The sequence below is a fragment of the Sturnus vulgaris genome, chromosome 35 (assembly GCF_052056855.1).
Source record: "Sturnus vulgaris isolate bStuVul1 chromosome 35, bStuVul1.hap1, whole genome shotgun sequence".
Taxonomy (NCBI): Eukaryota; Metazoa; Chordata; class Aves; order Passeriformes; family Sturnidae; genus Sturnus; species Sturnus vulgaris.
The window spans coordinates 472,085-486,140 of NC_142277.1; the positions used below are offsets into that span (position 1 = coordinate 472,085).

Consider the following 14,056-nt stretch of genomic DNA (forward strand, 5'->3'; position numbering starts at 1 on the left):
TGATCCCCCCAACCCCGACCCTCTCCTCCTCACGGGGGGACCCTGAGGGATTTTGGGGAGGGGTCCCCACCTGTGTCCCCCACCTGTGTCCCCACCTGTGTCCCCACCTGTGTCCCCACCTGTGTCCCCAATGTCCCCACCTGTGTCCCCACCTGCCCAGCACCTGTCCACGGCCTCGGGGGAGCTGCAGGTCGATGCCTCGTTCATGCAGACGCTGTGGAACATGAACCCCATCTGCTCGGCTGCGAGGAAGGTGACCCCCAAAAAAAAATCCAAATTTATTCATTAAAACATCCCCCGGATTAATGGATTAACAGAAAAAAAAAATTAATTAATTTTTTTAAATGTCGTTGCTCCGATGGTTTTAAGTTTTTAAGTTGATTTTTTTTTTAAATTTTTTTTTTTGGTCATTTGTATAAATTGTTCCGTAGGGTTTTAATATTGAGCTAGAGTCTTTGTAATTTTTTTTTTTTTTATTTTCGGTTGATTGGTTTTGAGGTTTGAAGTTCTTGTTTCTCGTTAGTAGAAATTCCGTTTTTTTGTGGGCGAAACTGAGGTTTTTTTGTGGCTGAAATTGAGTTTTTCTCTGAGTAAAATTGAGAGGTTTTGTGGGTGAAACTTCTTTTTGTGGGTAGGTAAAATAGTTCTTTTTGTGGCTGAAACTGAGAGATTTTTGCGGCTAAAACTGACTTTTTGTGGCTAAAATTGACTTTTTTTTGTGGCTAAAACTGACTTTTTTTGTGGCTAAAATTGACTTTTTTTTGTGGCTAAAATTGACTTTTTTTGTGGCTAAAATTGACTTTTTTTTGCGGCTAAAATTGACTTTTTTTTGTGGCTAAAATTGACTTTTTTTGTGGCTAAGATTGACTTTTTTTGTGGCTAAAATTAACTTTTTTTTGCCGCTAAAACTGACTTTTTTTACCGCTAAAATTTAGATTTTTTTAATGCCAAAAATCGATTTTTTTTACGCCTAAAACCGCTTTTTCCCCGCCAAAACTAATTTCCCCCTCCAAAACAATTTCATTTTAACGCCCCCACCCCTCCTTTGTCAACCCCATCACCCCCCACCCTCGATTCACCAAAACCTCTTTTTTTCCACCCAAAATTCCCCTCCCAGGTTTCGTCACGGGCGGCCACGTCCTTCGCCTTTTCCACGGCCACATGGACGAGTGTTCTGACCCCCACGGCCCCCGAGCAGGGCGAGGAGCGCAGGTGAGACCCCCAAAATTCCGCTTGGGGGGGGGTCAGGCTCGCCCCCCGCCCCCCACGTTTCTGACGCCCCCTGCCCCGTTTTTTGTCGCCTGCCCCAGTGGCGTTGTCACCCTACGAGGGTGGCGCCGTGTGCGCCCACGCGCGGTCCCTGTGGCGCCTGGAGCCCCTGAGGATCAGGTGACGTTTGGGGACAATGGGGGGGTGGCGCCTGGGGGGGTTTTTTTTGGGGTGGGGGGGTGTGGGGTGGTTGTGCTGGCGTGGCTTTGTCGCGTCGTGTCGTGTGCTCTGTGTTGTCACGGTGTCCCCAGATCCGCAGGGTCCCAGGTCCCCCCAGGGTCCCACCCCAGGGTCCCCAAATCCCACCCCGGTGTCCCCAAATCCCACCCCGGTGTCCCCAGATCCCAGCCCAGAGTCCCCAAATCCCAGCCCAGAGTCCTCATGTCCTCAACCCTGTGTCTCTCTGTGTCCTCCCAGTGTCCCCAAATCCCAGCCCGGTGTCCCAAGTCCCACCCCAGGGTTCCCAAATCCCACCCCAGTGTCCCCAAATCCCACCCCAGGGTCCCTAAATCCCACCCCAGGGTCCCTAAATCCCACCCCAGTGTCCCCATGTCCTCACCCTGTGTCCTTCTGTGTCCCCAAATCCCACCCCAGGGTCCCCTGTGTCCTTCCGTGTCCCCGTGTCCTCCCCCAGTGTCCCCAAATCCTCAGCCTGTGTCTCTCTGTGTCCTCCCAGTGTCCCCAAATCTCATCCCGGTGTCCCCGTGTCCCCATGGTCCATCCCAGTGTCCCCATGTCCTCACCCTGTGTCCTTCTGTGTCCCCAGATCACATCCCGGTGTCCCCCTGTCCCCCCCAGTGTCCCCCCCGGTGTCTCCCCCGTGTCCCCCTGTGACCCGGCTGTCCCCTCCAGTGTCCCCCTGTCCCCCCCGGTGTCCCCCTGTGACCGGGCTGTCCCCCCCGGTGTCCCCCTGTGACCCGGCTGTCCCCCTCAGTGTCTCCCTGTCCCCCCCGGTGTCCCGGTGTCCCCCCCCGTGACCGGGCTGTCCCCCCCGGTGTCCCGGTGTCCCCTCATTGTCCCCCTGTCCCCCCCGGTGTCCCCCCTGTGACCGGGCTGTCCCCCCCCGGTGTCCCCCTGTCCCCCCCCGGTGTCCCCCCTGTGACCGGGCTGTCCCCCTGTCCCGGTGTCCCGGTGTCCCCCCTGTGACCGGGCTGTCCCACCCGGTGTCCCGGTGTCCCCTCAGTGTCCCCCTGTCCCCCCCGTGTCCCCCCTGTGACCGGGCTGTCCCCCCCGTGTCCCCTGTCCCGGAGTCCCCCTGTCCCCCCCGGTGTCCCCCCTGTGACCGGGCTGTCCCCCCCGGTGTCCCCCTGTCCCCCCCGGTGTCCCCCCCTGTGACCGGGCTGTCCCCCCCGGTGTCCCCCTGTCCCCCCCGGTGTCCCCCTGTGACCGGGCTGTCCCCCCCGGTGTCCCGGTGTCCCCTCAGTGTCCCCCTGTCCCCCCCGGTGTCCCCTGTGACCGGGCTGTCCCCCCCGGTGTCCCCCCCGTGACCGGGCTGTCCCCTGGCTGTCACAGCTGGAGCGGGAGCCACCTGCGTTGGGGACAGCCCTTCCGGCTGCGCCACGTCACCACGGGCAGGTACCTGGCCCTGACCGAGGCCACCGGGCTGGCCATGGTGGAGCCTTCGGTGGCCAACACTCGAGTGGCCACCTTCTGCTTCCGGGCCTCCAAGGTGGGAGTGTCCCCAGCGTGTCCCCAGCGTGTCCTGGTCACCATCCTGACCCTGTCCCCAACTTCCGTGTCCCCAACATCCCTGGGATGTCCCCACGCTGCTCCTGGTCCCCATCCTGATCTTGTTTTGGTCCCTGTCCCCATCCCTGTCCCCATTTTCCATGTCCCCAGCTGTCCCCAATCTCCTCCTGGTCCCCAATCCTGTCCCTGTCCCCATTTTCTGTGTTCCCGACATCCCTGGGATGTCCCCAGTTGTCCCCAATCCTGTCCCCTGTCCCCATTTTCTGTGTCCCCAACATCACCAGGATGTCCCAATCCTGTCCTGTCCCCACTTTCCGTGTCCCCAACACCCCTGGGATGTCCCCAGCTGTCCCCATCCCTGTCCCCATTTTCTGTGTTCCCAACACCCCTGGGATGTCCCCAACTGTCCCCAATCCTGTCCCTGTCCCCACTTTCCGTGTCCCCAACACCCCTGGGATGTCCCCAACTGTCCCCACCCTCCTCGTGCTCCTCCTGACCCCCCTTCCCTCGCCCCCCCCAAACCCACAGGAGAAGCTGGAGACGACCCCAAAGAGGGACATCGAGGGCATGGGGCCCCCCGAGATCAAATACGGGGAGTCCCTTTGCTTCCTGCAGCACAGCAACAGCGGCCTGTGGGTCACCTACGCCGCCCCCGACCCCAAAGCTCTGCGCCTGGGGCTGCTCAAGAGGAAGGTGGGCACCCCAAAATTACCTGGGGGGGGATTTGGGGGCAGTTTGGGGAGTTTGGGGGAAGTTTTGGGGAGGTTTTTGGGGAGTTTGGGGGAGTTTTGGGGGAGTTTTGGGGAGGTTTTGGGACGGTTTTGGGGAGTTTTGAGAGCTCTAAACTGCACTGAAATGGGTCTAGGGGGGCTTTGGGGTGGAATTTGGGGATATTTTGGGGAGTTTGGGGGGCTTTTGAGAGCTCTGAGGGGCACTGAGACGGGTCTAGGGGGGCTTTGGGGTGGAATTTGGGGATATTTGGGGAGTTTGGGGGCTTTTGAGAGCTCTGAGGGGCACTGAGATGGGTCTAGGGGGTTTTGGGGTGTCTTTGGGGGGGTGTTTGGGGTTTAGAAGGGACTTTGGGGTCCTCATCTGGGTCACCTACGCCGCCCCCGACCCCAAAGCTCTGCGCCTGGGGCTGCTCAAGAGGAAGGTGGGCACCCCAAAATTACCTGGGGGGGGATTTGGGGGCAGTTTGGGGGCGTTTTGGGGCGGTTTTGGGGAGTTTGGGGGAGTTTTGAGAGCTCTAAACGGCACTGAAATGGGTCTAGGGGGGTTTTGGGGTGGAATTTGGGGAGTTTTGGGGGGCACCGAGATGGGTCTAGGGGGGTTTTGGGGTGGAATTTGGGGAGTTTGGGGGGCATTTGAGAGCTCTGAGGGGCACTGAGACGGGTCTCAGCAGGTTTTGGGGTGTTTTTTGGGGGAGATATTTGGGGTTCAGGAGCTTCTTTGGGGTCCCAAAACCTTTTTGGGGCTGAAATTCTGAGCGTCCCGAGGACATTTGGTGACTCTCAGCAGAGTTTAGAGCACCCGCACCATTTTTTGGGGGTTGCCTTTCCGATTTTGGACATCGCTTGTGAATTCAGGGGGGGGGTCTCTGAGGATTTAGGGACCCCCTGTGACCCCCCAATTTTTGTTTTTGCCCCCTCCCTCAAGGCCATCCTGCACCAGGAGGGGCACATGGACGATGCCCTGACCCTGACCCGCTCCCAGCACCAGGAATCTCAGGCAGCTCGGATGGTTTTCAGCACCACGGGGCTCTACGGGACCTTCATCAGGTTTGGGGGGGCCCAAAAATCCGCGCCAGGGTCCCGGGGGTGTTTTTTTTGGGGGGTCTGGGGGGTTTCTGGGGGGTTTTTTGAGGGATTTTGGGGGCGGTTTTGGGGATGATTTTTAGCTCTACAGAGCCTTCATTTGGTCTGGGGGATGTCCAGAGAGTCTTGGGGAATTTTAGGGGGTCTGGGGGATGTCCTGGGGAGATTTGGGGGTCCTGGGGGGTTTTTGGGGGGTCCTGGGTGGGTTTTGGGGGGGGTTTTGGGGATGATTTTTAGCTCTACAGAGCCTTTATTTGGTCTGGGGGATGTCCTGGGGAGATCTGGGGGGTCCCTGGGTGGGGTTTTGGGGCGTCCTGGGTGGGTTTTGGGGGGTCCTGGGTGGGTTTTGGGGGGGTTTTGTGGGTCGTGGGGATGATTTTTATCTCTACAGAGCCTTCATTTGATCTGGGGGTCTGGGGGATGTCCAGGGGGGGTCCTGGGGAGATTTGAGGGGTCTGGGGGTGTCACAAATCCTGGGGGGGGATCACAAAGTCCTGAGGGGGTCCTGGGCAGTTTTGGGGGGGTCCTGGGGGTGTCACAAAATCCTGGGGGGGTCCTGGAGGGGGGTGTTCTTGGGGGTCCTGGGGGGGTTTTGGGGGGGTCCTGGTGGTCCAGGGGTTGTTTTGAGAGTCCTGGGCAGTTTTGGGGGGGGTCCTGGGGGTATCACAAAATCCTGGGGGGGTCCCTGGGGGTGTTTTGGGGGGGGTCCTGGTGGTCCAGGGGTTGTTTTGAGAGTCCTGGGCAGTTTTGGGGGGGGGGTCCTTTGCAGTTTTTGGGGGCGCTCTTGGATCCACCTCATTCCATGACCCCCCACCCCCCAAATTTCCCCCCCCCAGGAGCCTGGACAGCCTCCAGGGTCGCCCCCGGGGGTCGCCGCCCCCTCCCCTGCCGATCGCCGGGGTCATCCTGAGCCTGCGGACCTGATCGGTTACTTCGAGCCCCCTCCCCCCGAGCTGCGGCACGAGCAGCGCCAGGGCCGCCTGCGAGCCCTGCGAGCTCGCCAGAGCCTCTTCCAGCAGGAGGTGAGACCCCTCCCCACCCTTTGGAGACCCCTCCCCACCCTTTGGAGACCCCTCCCCACCATTTCGGGGCTCTCAGGGTTAAAGGTGCCCCGGGGGGGCATTGCCAGGTCTGGGTGTTCTGGGGTTTTTTTTTTTTTGTTCTTCCAGTAGGAGGTGAGAGACCCCCCCCAGGACCCCCAGTTTGGAGACCCCTCCCCACCGGGACCCCTCCCCAAATTTCGGGGTTAAAGGGGTCACTTGTGCCCACAGAGTTTTGGGGGGGCATTGTCAGGTCTGGGTGTTCTGGGGTTTTTTTTTTTTTGTTCTTCCAGTAGGAGGTGAGAGACCCCCCCAGCACCCCCTCCCCACAATTTGGAGACCCCTCCCCAAATTTCGGGGCTCTCAGGGTTAAAGGTTGAGTGGTCACTTGGGGATCCCTCTGTGGAGATACTGGGTCCCACTTTGGGGGTCCCAGGGGGTCTCTGGGGTCCCAGGGGGGGGTGTCACAGTTTGGGGGTCCCGGGGGGTCCCAGTTTGGGGGTCCCAGGGGTCTCTGGGGTCCCAGGGGGGGGTGTCACAGTTTGGGGGTCCCGGGGGGGTCTCGGGGGGTCCCAGTTCGGGGGTCCCACAGCCCCTCCTGACATTCAGGTGATGCTGACGCTGGTCCCAGTTTGGGGGTCCCAGGGGGTCTCTGGAGTCCCAGGGTTGGTGTCACAGTTTGGGGGTCTCGAGGGGATCCCGGGGAGGTCTCGGGGGTCCCAGTTCGGGGGTCTCACGGCCCCTGCCGCCCCCAGGGGATGCTGACGCTGGTGCTGAGCTGCATTGACCGCCTGAGCGCTTACAGCACCGCCGCCCAGTTCGGGGAGGCCGCGGGGGAGGAGGCGGCGGCCGCCTGGAAGGAGATCGTCAACCTGCTCTACGAGCTGCTGGGTGCGCCTGTGGGGCAGCTGTGGGGCAGATACGGGGTGCTATGGGGCAGATACGGGGTGCTATGGGGCAGATAGGGGGTGGTTATGGGGTAAATATGGCGTGCTATGAGGCAGATATGGGGTTCTATGGGGTGCTATGGGGCAGGTATGGGGCAGATCTGAGGTGCTGTGGGGTAGATATGGGGTGCTATGGGGCAGATATGGGGTGTTATGGGGTAAATATGGGGTGCTATGAGGCAGATATGGGGGTGTTATGGGGCAGATATGGGGTCTCTATGGGATCAAGGTTGTCTGTGGGGCAGATATGGGGTCTCTATGGGGTCAGAGGTGTGCTATGGGGCAGGGCTGTGGGTCTCTGACCCCCCCCGTGCCCCCCCAGCCTCGCTGATCCGGGGGAACCGAGGGACACCTGGGGTGTCTGTGGGATCAGGGGTCTCTGTGGGGGCAGGTGTGGGGTCTCTATGGGGTCAGAGGTGTGCTATGGGGCAGAGCTGTGGGTCTCTGACCCCCCCCGTGCCCCCCCCAGCCTCGCTGATCCGGGGGAACCGAGCCAACTGTGCCCTGTTCTCCCACCAACCTGGACTGGCTCGTCAGCAAACTGGACCGGCTGGAGGCCTCCTCGGGTCAGTGGGGCAGCCCTGGGGGTCCTGTGGGGCTGGGAGGGTCTCTATGGGCAGCCCTGAGGGTCCTCAGGGTCTGGGTCTCTCCTGGGAGTCTGAGATCTCTCCCATGGGTCTGGGGTCTCTCAGGCATCCTGGAGGTTCTGTGGTTCTGATTCCCCTGCCGTGGGTCAGGGGTGTCTCCCGTGGGTCTGGGGTCTCTCCCGTGGGGTCAGGGGTCCCTGCCATGGGTCTGGGGTCCCTGCTATGGGTCTGGGGTCTCTCCCGTGGGTCAGGGGTCCCTGCTATGGGTCTGGGGTCCCTGCTATGGGTCTGGGGTCTCTCAGGCATCCTGGAGATTCTGTGGTTCTGATTCCCCTCCCGTGGGTCAGGGGTCTCTCCCGTGGGTCAGGGGTCCCTGCCATGGGTCTGGGGTCCTGCCATGGGTCAGGGGTCTCTGCTATGGGTCTGGGGTCTCAGGCATCCTGGAGGTTCTGTACTGCGTGCTGATCGAGAGCCCCGAGGTGCTCAACATCATCCAGGAGAATCACATCAAATCCATCATCTCCCTGCTGGACAAGCACGGCCGCAACCACAAGGTCAGCAGGTGTGCTCAGGTGTGCCCAGGTGTGTGCCCAGGTGTGCCCAGGTGTGTGCCCAGGTGCCTCAAGGTGCCCCAAAATGCCCCCAAGGTGCTTCCATCTCCCCGCAGAAACCCCCCAGGTTCCCCCCAGGTGTGCCCAGGATTCCCCCAGGTGTGCCCAGGTGTCGCCAAGGTGCCTCTGTCTCCCCCCAGGTTTCCCCCCAGATGTTCCAGCTTCCCCCAGCTGTGCCCAGGTGCCCCAAAACGCCTCCCAGGTGTCTCAAGGTGCCCCAAAGTGCCCCCAAGGTGCTTCCATCTCCCCGCAGGAACCCCCCAGGTTCCCCCCAGGTGTGCCCAGGTGCCCCAAAACGCCCTCCAAACGCCTCCCAGGTGCCCCAAAGTGCCACCAAGGTGCCTCTGTCTCCTCCCAGGTTCCCCCCAAGGCGTTCCCAGCTTTCCCCAGGTGTGCCCAGGTGCCCCAAAACGCCTCCCAGGTGTCTCAAGGTGCCCCAAAGTGCCCCCAAGGTGCTTCCATCTCCCCCCCAGGTGTGCCCGGGTGCCCCAAAACTCCTCCCAGGTGTGCCCAGGTGCCCCAAAACGCCCTCCAAACGCCTCCCAGGTGTGCCCAGGTGCGCCCAGGTGCGCCCAGGTGCGCTCAGGGCTGTGTCCCGCGCAGGTGCTGGACGTGCTGTGCTCGCTGTGCGTGTGTAACGCCGTGGCCGTGCGCTCCAACCAGAACCTGATCACCGAGAACCTCCTGCCCCGCCGCGACCTGCTGCTGCAGACCGCCATGGTCAACTACGTCACCAGGTGAGGGCGCTGGGGGGCCCGGGGGGGCTCCGGGGGGCTGCCAGGGGTCATGGGGAGGGGTTTTGGGGGGTCCTAGGGGGCTCCAGGGGTCACACGGAGGGGTTTTGGGGGGTCCTAGGGGGCTCCAGGGGTCACGGGGAGGGGTTTTGGGGGGTCCTAGGGGGCCCCAGGGGTCATGGGGAGGGGTTTTGGGGGGTCCTAGGGGGGTCCGGGGGTCTGCCAGGGGTCATGGGGAGGGGTTTTGGGGGGTCCTAGGGGGCCCCAGGGGTCATGGGGAGGGGTTTTGGGGGGTCCTGGAGGGCTCCAGGGGTCATGGGGAGGAGTTTTGGGGGGTCCTGGGGGGGTCTGGGGGTCAGGGAGAGGGGTTTTGGGGGGTCCTAGGGGGCTCCAGGGGTCACGAGGAGGGGTTTTGGGGGGTGCTTGGGGGCTCCAGGGGTCACGGGGAGGGGTTTTGGGGGGTGCTTGGGTGGGTCTGAGGGGCTGCCGAGGTCATGGAGAGGGGTCTTGGGGGGGTCTGGGGGGGTCCTGGGGGGCTGCCAGGGGTCCTGGGGGGTCTGGGAGGCCTCCATGGGGTCATGGGGAGGGATTTTAGGGGGTCCCGAGGGGGTTTTGGGGGGTCCTGGGGGGGCTGCCGGGGGTCCTGGGGAGGGATTTTAGGAGGTTTGGAGTGATTTTCTGGCCTCTCTGGAGGTGGGATTTGGGGCTCTCTGGGTGGGATTTGGGGGTCTCGGGGCGGGATTTGGGGCTCTCTGGGTGGGATTTGGGGGTCTCGGGGCGGGATTTGGGGGTCTCGGGGCGGGATTTGGGGGTCTCGGGGCGGGATTTGGGGGTCTCAGGGCGGGATTTGGGGGTCTCGGGGTGGGATTTGGGATCTCAGGGCAGGATTTGGGGGTCTCAGGGCAGGATTTATTTCTCTCAAAATCACATTTAGCTCTCTCAGGGTGGGATTTGGGGGTCTCAGGGTGGGATTTGGGGTTCTCAGGGTGGGATTTGGGGGTCTCAGGGTGGGATTTGGGGTTCTCTGGGAGGGATTTGGGGTTCTCAGGGTGGGATTTGGGGCTCTCAGGCTGGGATTTGAGCCCCCCCTCTTTTTTTTTCCCCCTTTTTTTTTCCCCAGCGTTCGTCCCAACCTGTTCGTGGGGACGGCCCCGGGCTCCACCCAGTTCCGTTGCTGGTATTTCGAGGTGGCCGTGGAGAGGGTCCAGCCCTTCGTGACCCCCGTGCCCACCCACCTGAGGGTGGGCTGGGGGGCGGCCGGGGCCTTCCGACCCTCCCCGGGGGGCGGCTCGGGCTGGGGGGGCAACGGAGCCGGCGACGACCTCAACTCGTTCGCTTTTGATGGGCTGCACCTGTGGACAGGTGAGGGCAGGGGGAGCAGCTGGGACCCCCAAAAATGGGGCAGCCTCAGTGCTGGGACCCCCAGAAATGGGGCGGGCTCAGTGCTGGGACCCCCCAAATGGGACAGCCCCAAACTGGGACACCCAAAATGGGAGAGCTTCAGTGCTGGGACCCCCAAAATGGGGCAACCTTAGAGATTGGGACCCCCAAAATGGGAGAGCCCCAATGCTGGGAGACCCAAAATGGGATCATCCCCAAACTGGGACAGCCTCAGAGACTGGGACCCCCAAACTGGGACAGCCTCGGTGCTGGGACCCCCAAAATGGGACATCCCCAAACCGGGACACCCTCAGAGACTGGGGACCCCAAACTGGGACCCCCAAACTGGGACACTCTCAATGCCAGGACCCCCAAAATGGGACACCCACCCCTGGTGTCCCCCCCGTCCCTGTCCCCCCCAGGGGGTGTCCCCTGTCCCTGTCACCCCCCTGACCCCCCTGTCCCCCCCATCACCCCCCTGTCCCTGTCACCCCCCTGACCCCCCTGTCCCCCCCCAGGGGGTGTCCCCAAGGCCGTGGCCTCCCCCCATCGCCGGGCCCTGGCCGGGGGGGACGTTGTCAGCTGCTGCCTGGACCTGGGGGTCCCCAGCGCCTCCTTCCGCCTCAACGGGGCCCCCGTGCAGGGGGTCCTGGAGGGCTTCAACCTCGACACCCTCTTCACCCCCGTGGCCAGCTTCTCTGCAGGGGTCCGGTGAGGGGGGACACCCCGAAAATGGGGGGGTGGGACCCCAAAAGTGGATTCTGGGACCCCTAAAATGGGAGCTGGGCCCCCCCAAAGGAGGGGATTTGGGGGATTTGGGAAGTCTTGGGGGGTCACCCCCGTGGGCAGCTTCTCTGCAGGGGTCCGGTGAGGGGGGACACCCCAAAATTGGGGGGTGGGACACTTAAGGGGATGCTGGGACCCCTAAAGGAGGGGACTGAGTGGGTCTGGGGGGATTCTATGGGTCCGGGGGTCACTCCAGGTGTCCCCCTGCCCAGGATCCAGTTCCTCCTGGGGGGTTTCTATGGCTCTGCGGGGGTTCTATAGGTCTGGGGGTCCCTGTGTGGGTTCTATGGGTCTGGGGGTCCCTGTGGGGGTTCTATGGCTCTATGTGGGTTCTATGGGTCTGGGCCAGTTCTCTGTGGGTTTTATGGGTCCGGGGGTCCCTGTGTGGGTTCTATGGCTCTGTGTGGGTTCTATGGGTCTGGGGGTTACTCTGGGGGTCCCTGTGGGGGTTCTATGGCTCTGTGTGGGTTCTATGGGTCTGGGGGTCCCTGTGGGGGTTCTATGGGTCTGAGCCAGTTCTCTGTGGGTTCTATGGGTCTGGGGGTCCCTGTGTGGGTTCTATGGGTCTGGGGGTCCCTGTGGGGGTTTATGGCTCTGTGTGGGTTCTGGGGGTCCCTGTGTGGGTTCTATGGATCCGGGGCTCCCTGTGTGGGTTCTATGGGTCTGGGGCAGTTCTCTGTGGGTTCTATGGGTCTGGGGGTCCCTGTGTGGGTTCTATGGGTCTGGGGCAGTTCTCTGTGGGTTCTATGGGTCTGGGGGTCCCTGTGTGGGTTCTATGGGTCTGGGGCAGTTCTCTGTGGGTTCTATGGGTCTGGGGGTCCCTGTGGGGGTTCTATGGCTCTGTGTGGGTTCTATGGGTCCGGGGGTCACTCCGGCTGTCCCCCCCCATCCCCAGGATCCGCTTCCTCCTGGGGGGTCGTCACGGCGAGTTCCGTTTCGTGCCGCCCCCCGGCTACGCCCCCTGTGCCGAGGCGCTGCTGCCCCGCGAGCGGCTCCGCCTGGAGCCCCTGACCGCCTACAGGGGGGCCACGGCCCCGCCCGGGGCCCGCAGCCTCCTGGGACCCACCCGGGCCCTGCCCCACACCGCCTTCACCCCCTGCCCCGTGGACACCTGCCAGGTGCGTGGGGAGGCGTGGAGAGAGGATCCCGGGGGGGTTTGGGGGGATTGAAGGGGGTTTGGGGGTGGTTTGGGGGGATTGGGATAGGATTTGGGGGGATTGAAGGGGGTTTGGGGGTGTTTTGGGGGGATTGGGACAGGGTTTGGGGGGATTGAAGGGGGTTTGGGGATGATTTGGGGGGATTGGGATGGGATTTGGGGGGATTGAAGGGGGTTTTGGGGATGGTTTGGGGGGATTGGGACAGGGCTTGGAGGTGTTTGGGGGGATTGGGATGGGATTTGGGGGGATTGAAGGGGGTTTTGGGGATGGTTTGGGGGGATTGAAGGGGGTTTGGGGGTGATTTGGGGGGATTGGGACAGGGTTTGGAGGTGTTCTGGGGGATTGGGATGGGATTTGGGGGGATTGAAGGGGGTTTGGGGATGATTTGGGGGGATTGGGATGGGATTTGGGGCGATTGAAGGGGCTTTGGGGGTGTTTTGGGGGGGTTGAAGGAGGTTTGGGGTTGTTTTGGGGTTGTTTTGGGGTGGGGACCCCCCCAACCTGCTGGGACCCACCGGGGCCCTGCCCCACACCGCCTTCACCCCCTGCCCCGTGGACACCTGCCAGGTGCGTGGGGAGGGGATTTAGGAACATTGGGATGGGGTTTGGGGGGATTGAAGGGGGTTTGGGGATATTTTGAGGGGGTTTTGGGGGGATTTTGGGGGGTTTTGAAGGGGGTTTTGGGTTTTTGGGGGGTCCAACCCCCCTTTTCTCCCCCCTCAGATCGTGCTGCCCCCACACCTGGAGCGGATCCGGGAGAAATTGGCCGAGAACATCCACGAGCTCTGGGCCCTGACCCGCATCGAGCAGGGCTGGACCTACGGGCCTGTGAGTGGGGAAAAACCCCAAAAACCCCCCTGGGAACCCCAAAAACCCCCCTGAGAACCCCAGAAAACCCCCCGGGAACCCCAGAAACTCCAAATCCCACAAAAACCCAAAAAAAATCCCACAAAAACCACCCAAACCCCATTAAAAAAACCATAAAAACACCACAAAAACCTCCCTGGGAATCCCAAAAACCCTTCTGGAAACCCCAAAAACCTCCCCGGGAACCCCAAAACCCCCCCCGGGAACCCCAGAAACCCCAAATCCCACAAAAACCCCACAAAAATCCCACAAAAACCACCCAAACCCCATTAAAAAACCCATAAAAACACCACAAAACCCCACCCTAGAAAACCCCAAACCCCCCCCCGGGAACCCCAGAAACCCCAAATCCCACAAAAAACCCACAAAAAAATCACCCAAAACCCATAAAAACCCCACAAGAACCTCCCTGGAAATCCCAAAAAACCCAAATCCCACAAAATCCCCCCAAGGAAACCCCAAATCCTCTGGGGTTGCCCCTGTTTGGGACCCTTTTTTTGGTTTTTTTTGGGGAATCCCCCAAGATTTGGATTTTGGGTTTTTTTAGGGGATCCCCCAACACTTGCATTTTATATTTTTTTGGGGTTTTTTTTTGGGGTCCCCCAACATTTACATCCTTTGATGAGATCCCTCTTTATTTTTTTTCTATTTTTTTTTGCTAAATCCTTCTGCAACCTCCCCAATTTCCGGGGTTTTTGGGGCATCCCCGATTTTTGGGGTGTCCCTGTTTTTTCTGGGGGGGTGTCCCCCGTGCCCGGGATGATTTTTTGGGGTGTCCCCAGGTCCGGGATGATGTCCAACGCCTTCACCCCTGTTTGCTGAGCTTCCACAACCTCCCCGAGCCCGAGCGAGGCTACAACCTCCAAATGTCGGGGGAGACCCTCAAGTAAGGGGGGGGCACGGGGAAATTTGGGGGTCCCCCCATTTTTGGGGTGACCCCAAAATCCCCTGGGTAAAGGGGAAGGGGTTTGGGGTGGGGAATTTGGGGTTTTCAGCCCAAAATCGGGGTGGGTTTGGGGTCCCCTTTGAGGTTTGGGGTTCCTCGGGTTCAGATTTGGGGAATTTTTGGGTTCCCCAATTTTTTGGGGTGACCCCAAAATCCCCTGGGTAAAGGGGAAGGGGTTTGGGGTGGGGAATTTGGGGTCCCCTTTGAGTTTTGGGGGTGGGTTTGGGGT

The 14,056-nt window shown here is 61.3% G+C and overlaps 1 protein-coding gene across 1 annotated transcript in view; it reads left to right on the plus strand.

Annotated features, from left to right (window-relative positions):
* Positions 1-130: 130 nt before the first annotated feature.
* The window catches only part of RYR1 (ryanodine receptor 1), a 59,067-nt gene continuing 45,141 nt past the window's right edge, over positions 131-14,056 (plus strand). Inside the window, 19 exon segments of the mRNA XM_088155157.1 lie at positions 131-239; positions 242-253; positions 1,118-1,186; positions 1,311-1,389; positions 2,782-2,938; positions 3,487-3,651; positions 4,615-4,736; positions 5,609-5,685; positions 5,688-5,794; positions 6,568-6,703; positions 7,229-7,272; positions 7,274-7,325; positions 7,782-7,900; positions 8,561-8,694; positions 9,812-10,053; positions 10,590-10,782; positions 11,753-11,975; positions 12,738-12,842; positions 13,664-13,767. Coding sequence (XP_088011283.1) covers positions 131-239; positions 242-253; positions 1,118-1,186; positions 1,311-1,389; positions 2,782-2,938; positions 3,487-3,651; positions 4,615-4,736; positions 5,609-5,685; positions 5,688-5,794; positions 6,568-6,703; positions 7,229-7,272; positions 7,274-7,325; positions 7,782-7,900; positions 8,561-8,694; positions 9,812-10,053; positions 10,590-10,782; positions 11,753-11,975; positions 12,738-12,842; positions 13,664-13,767 — 2,249 coding nt within the window.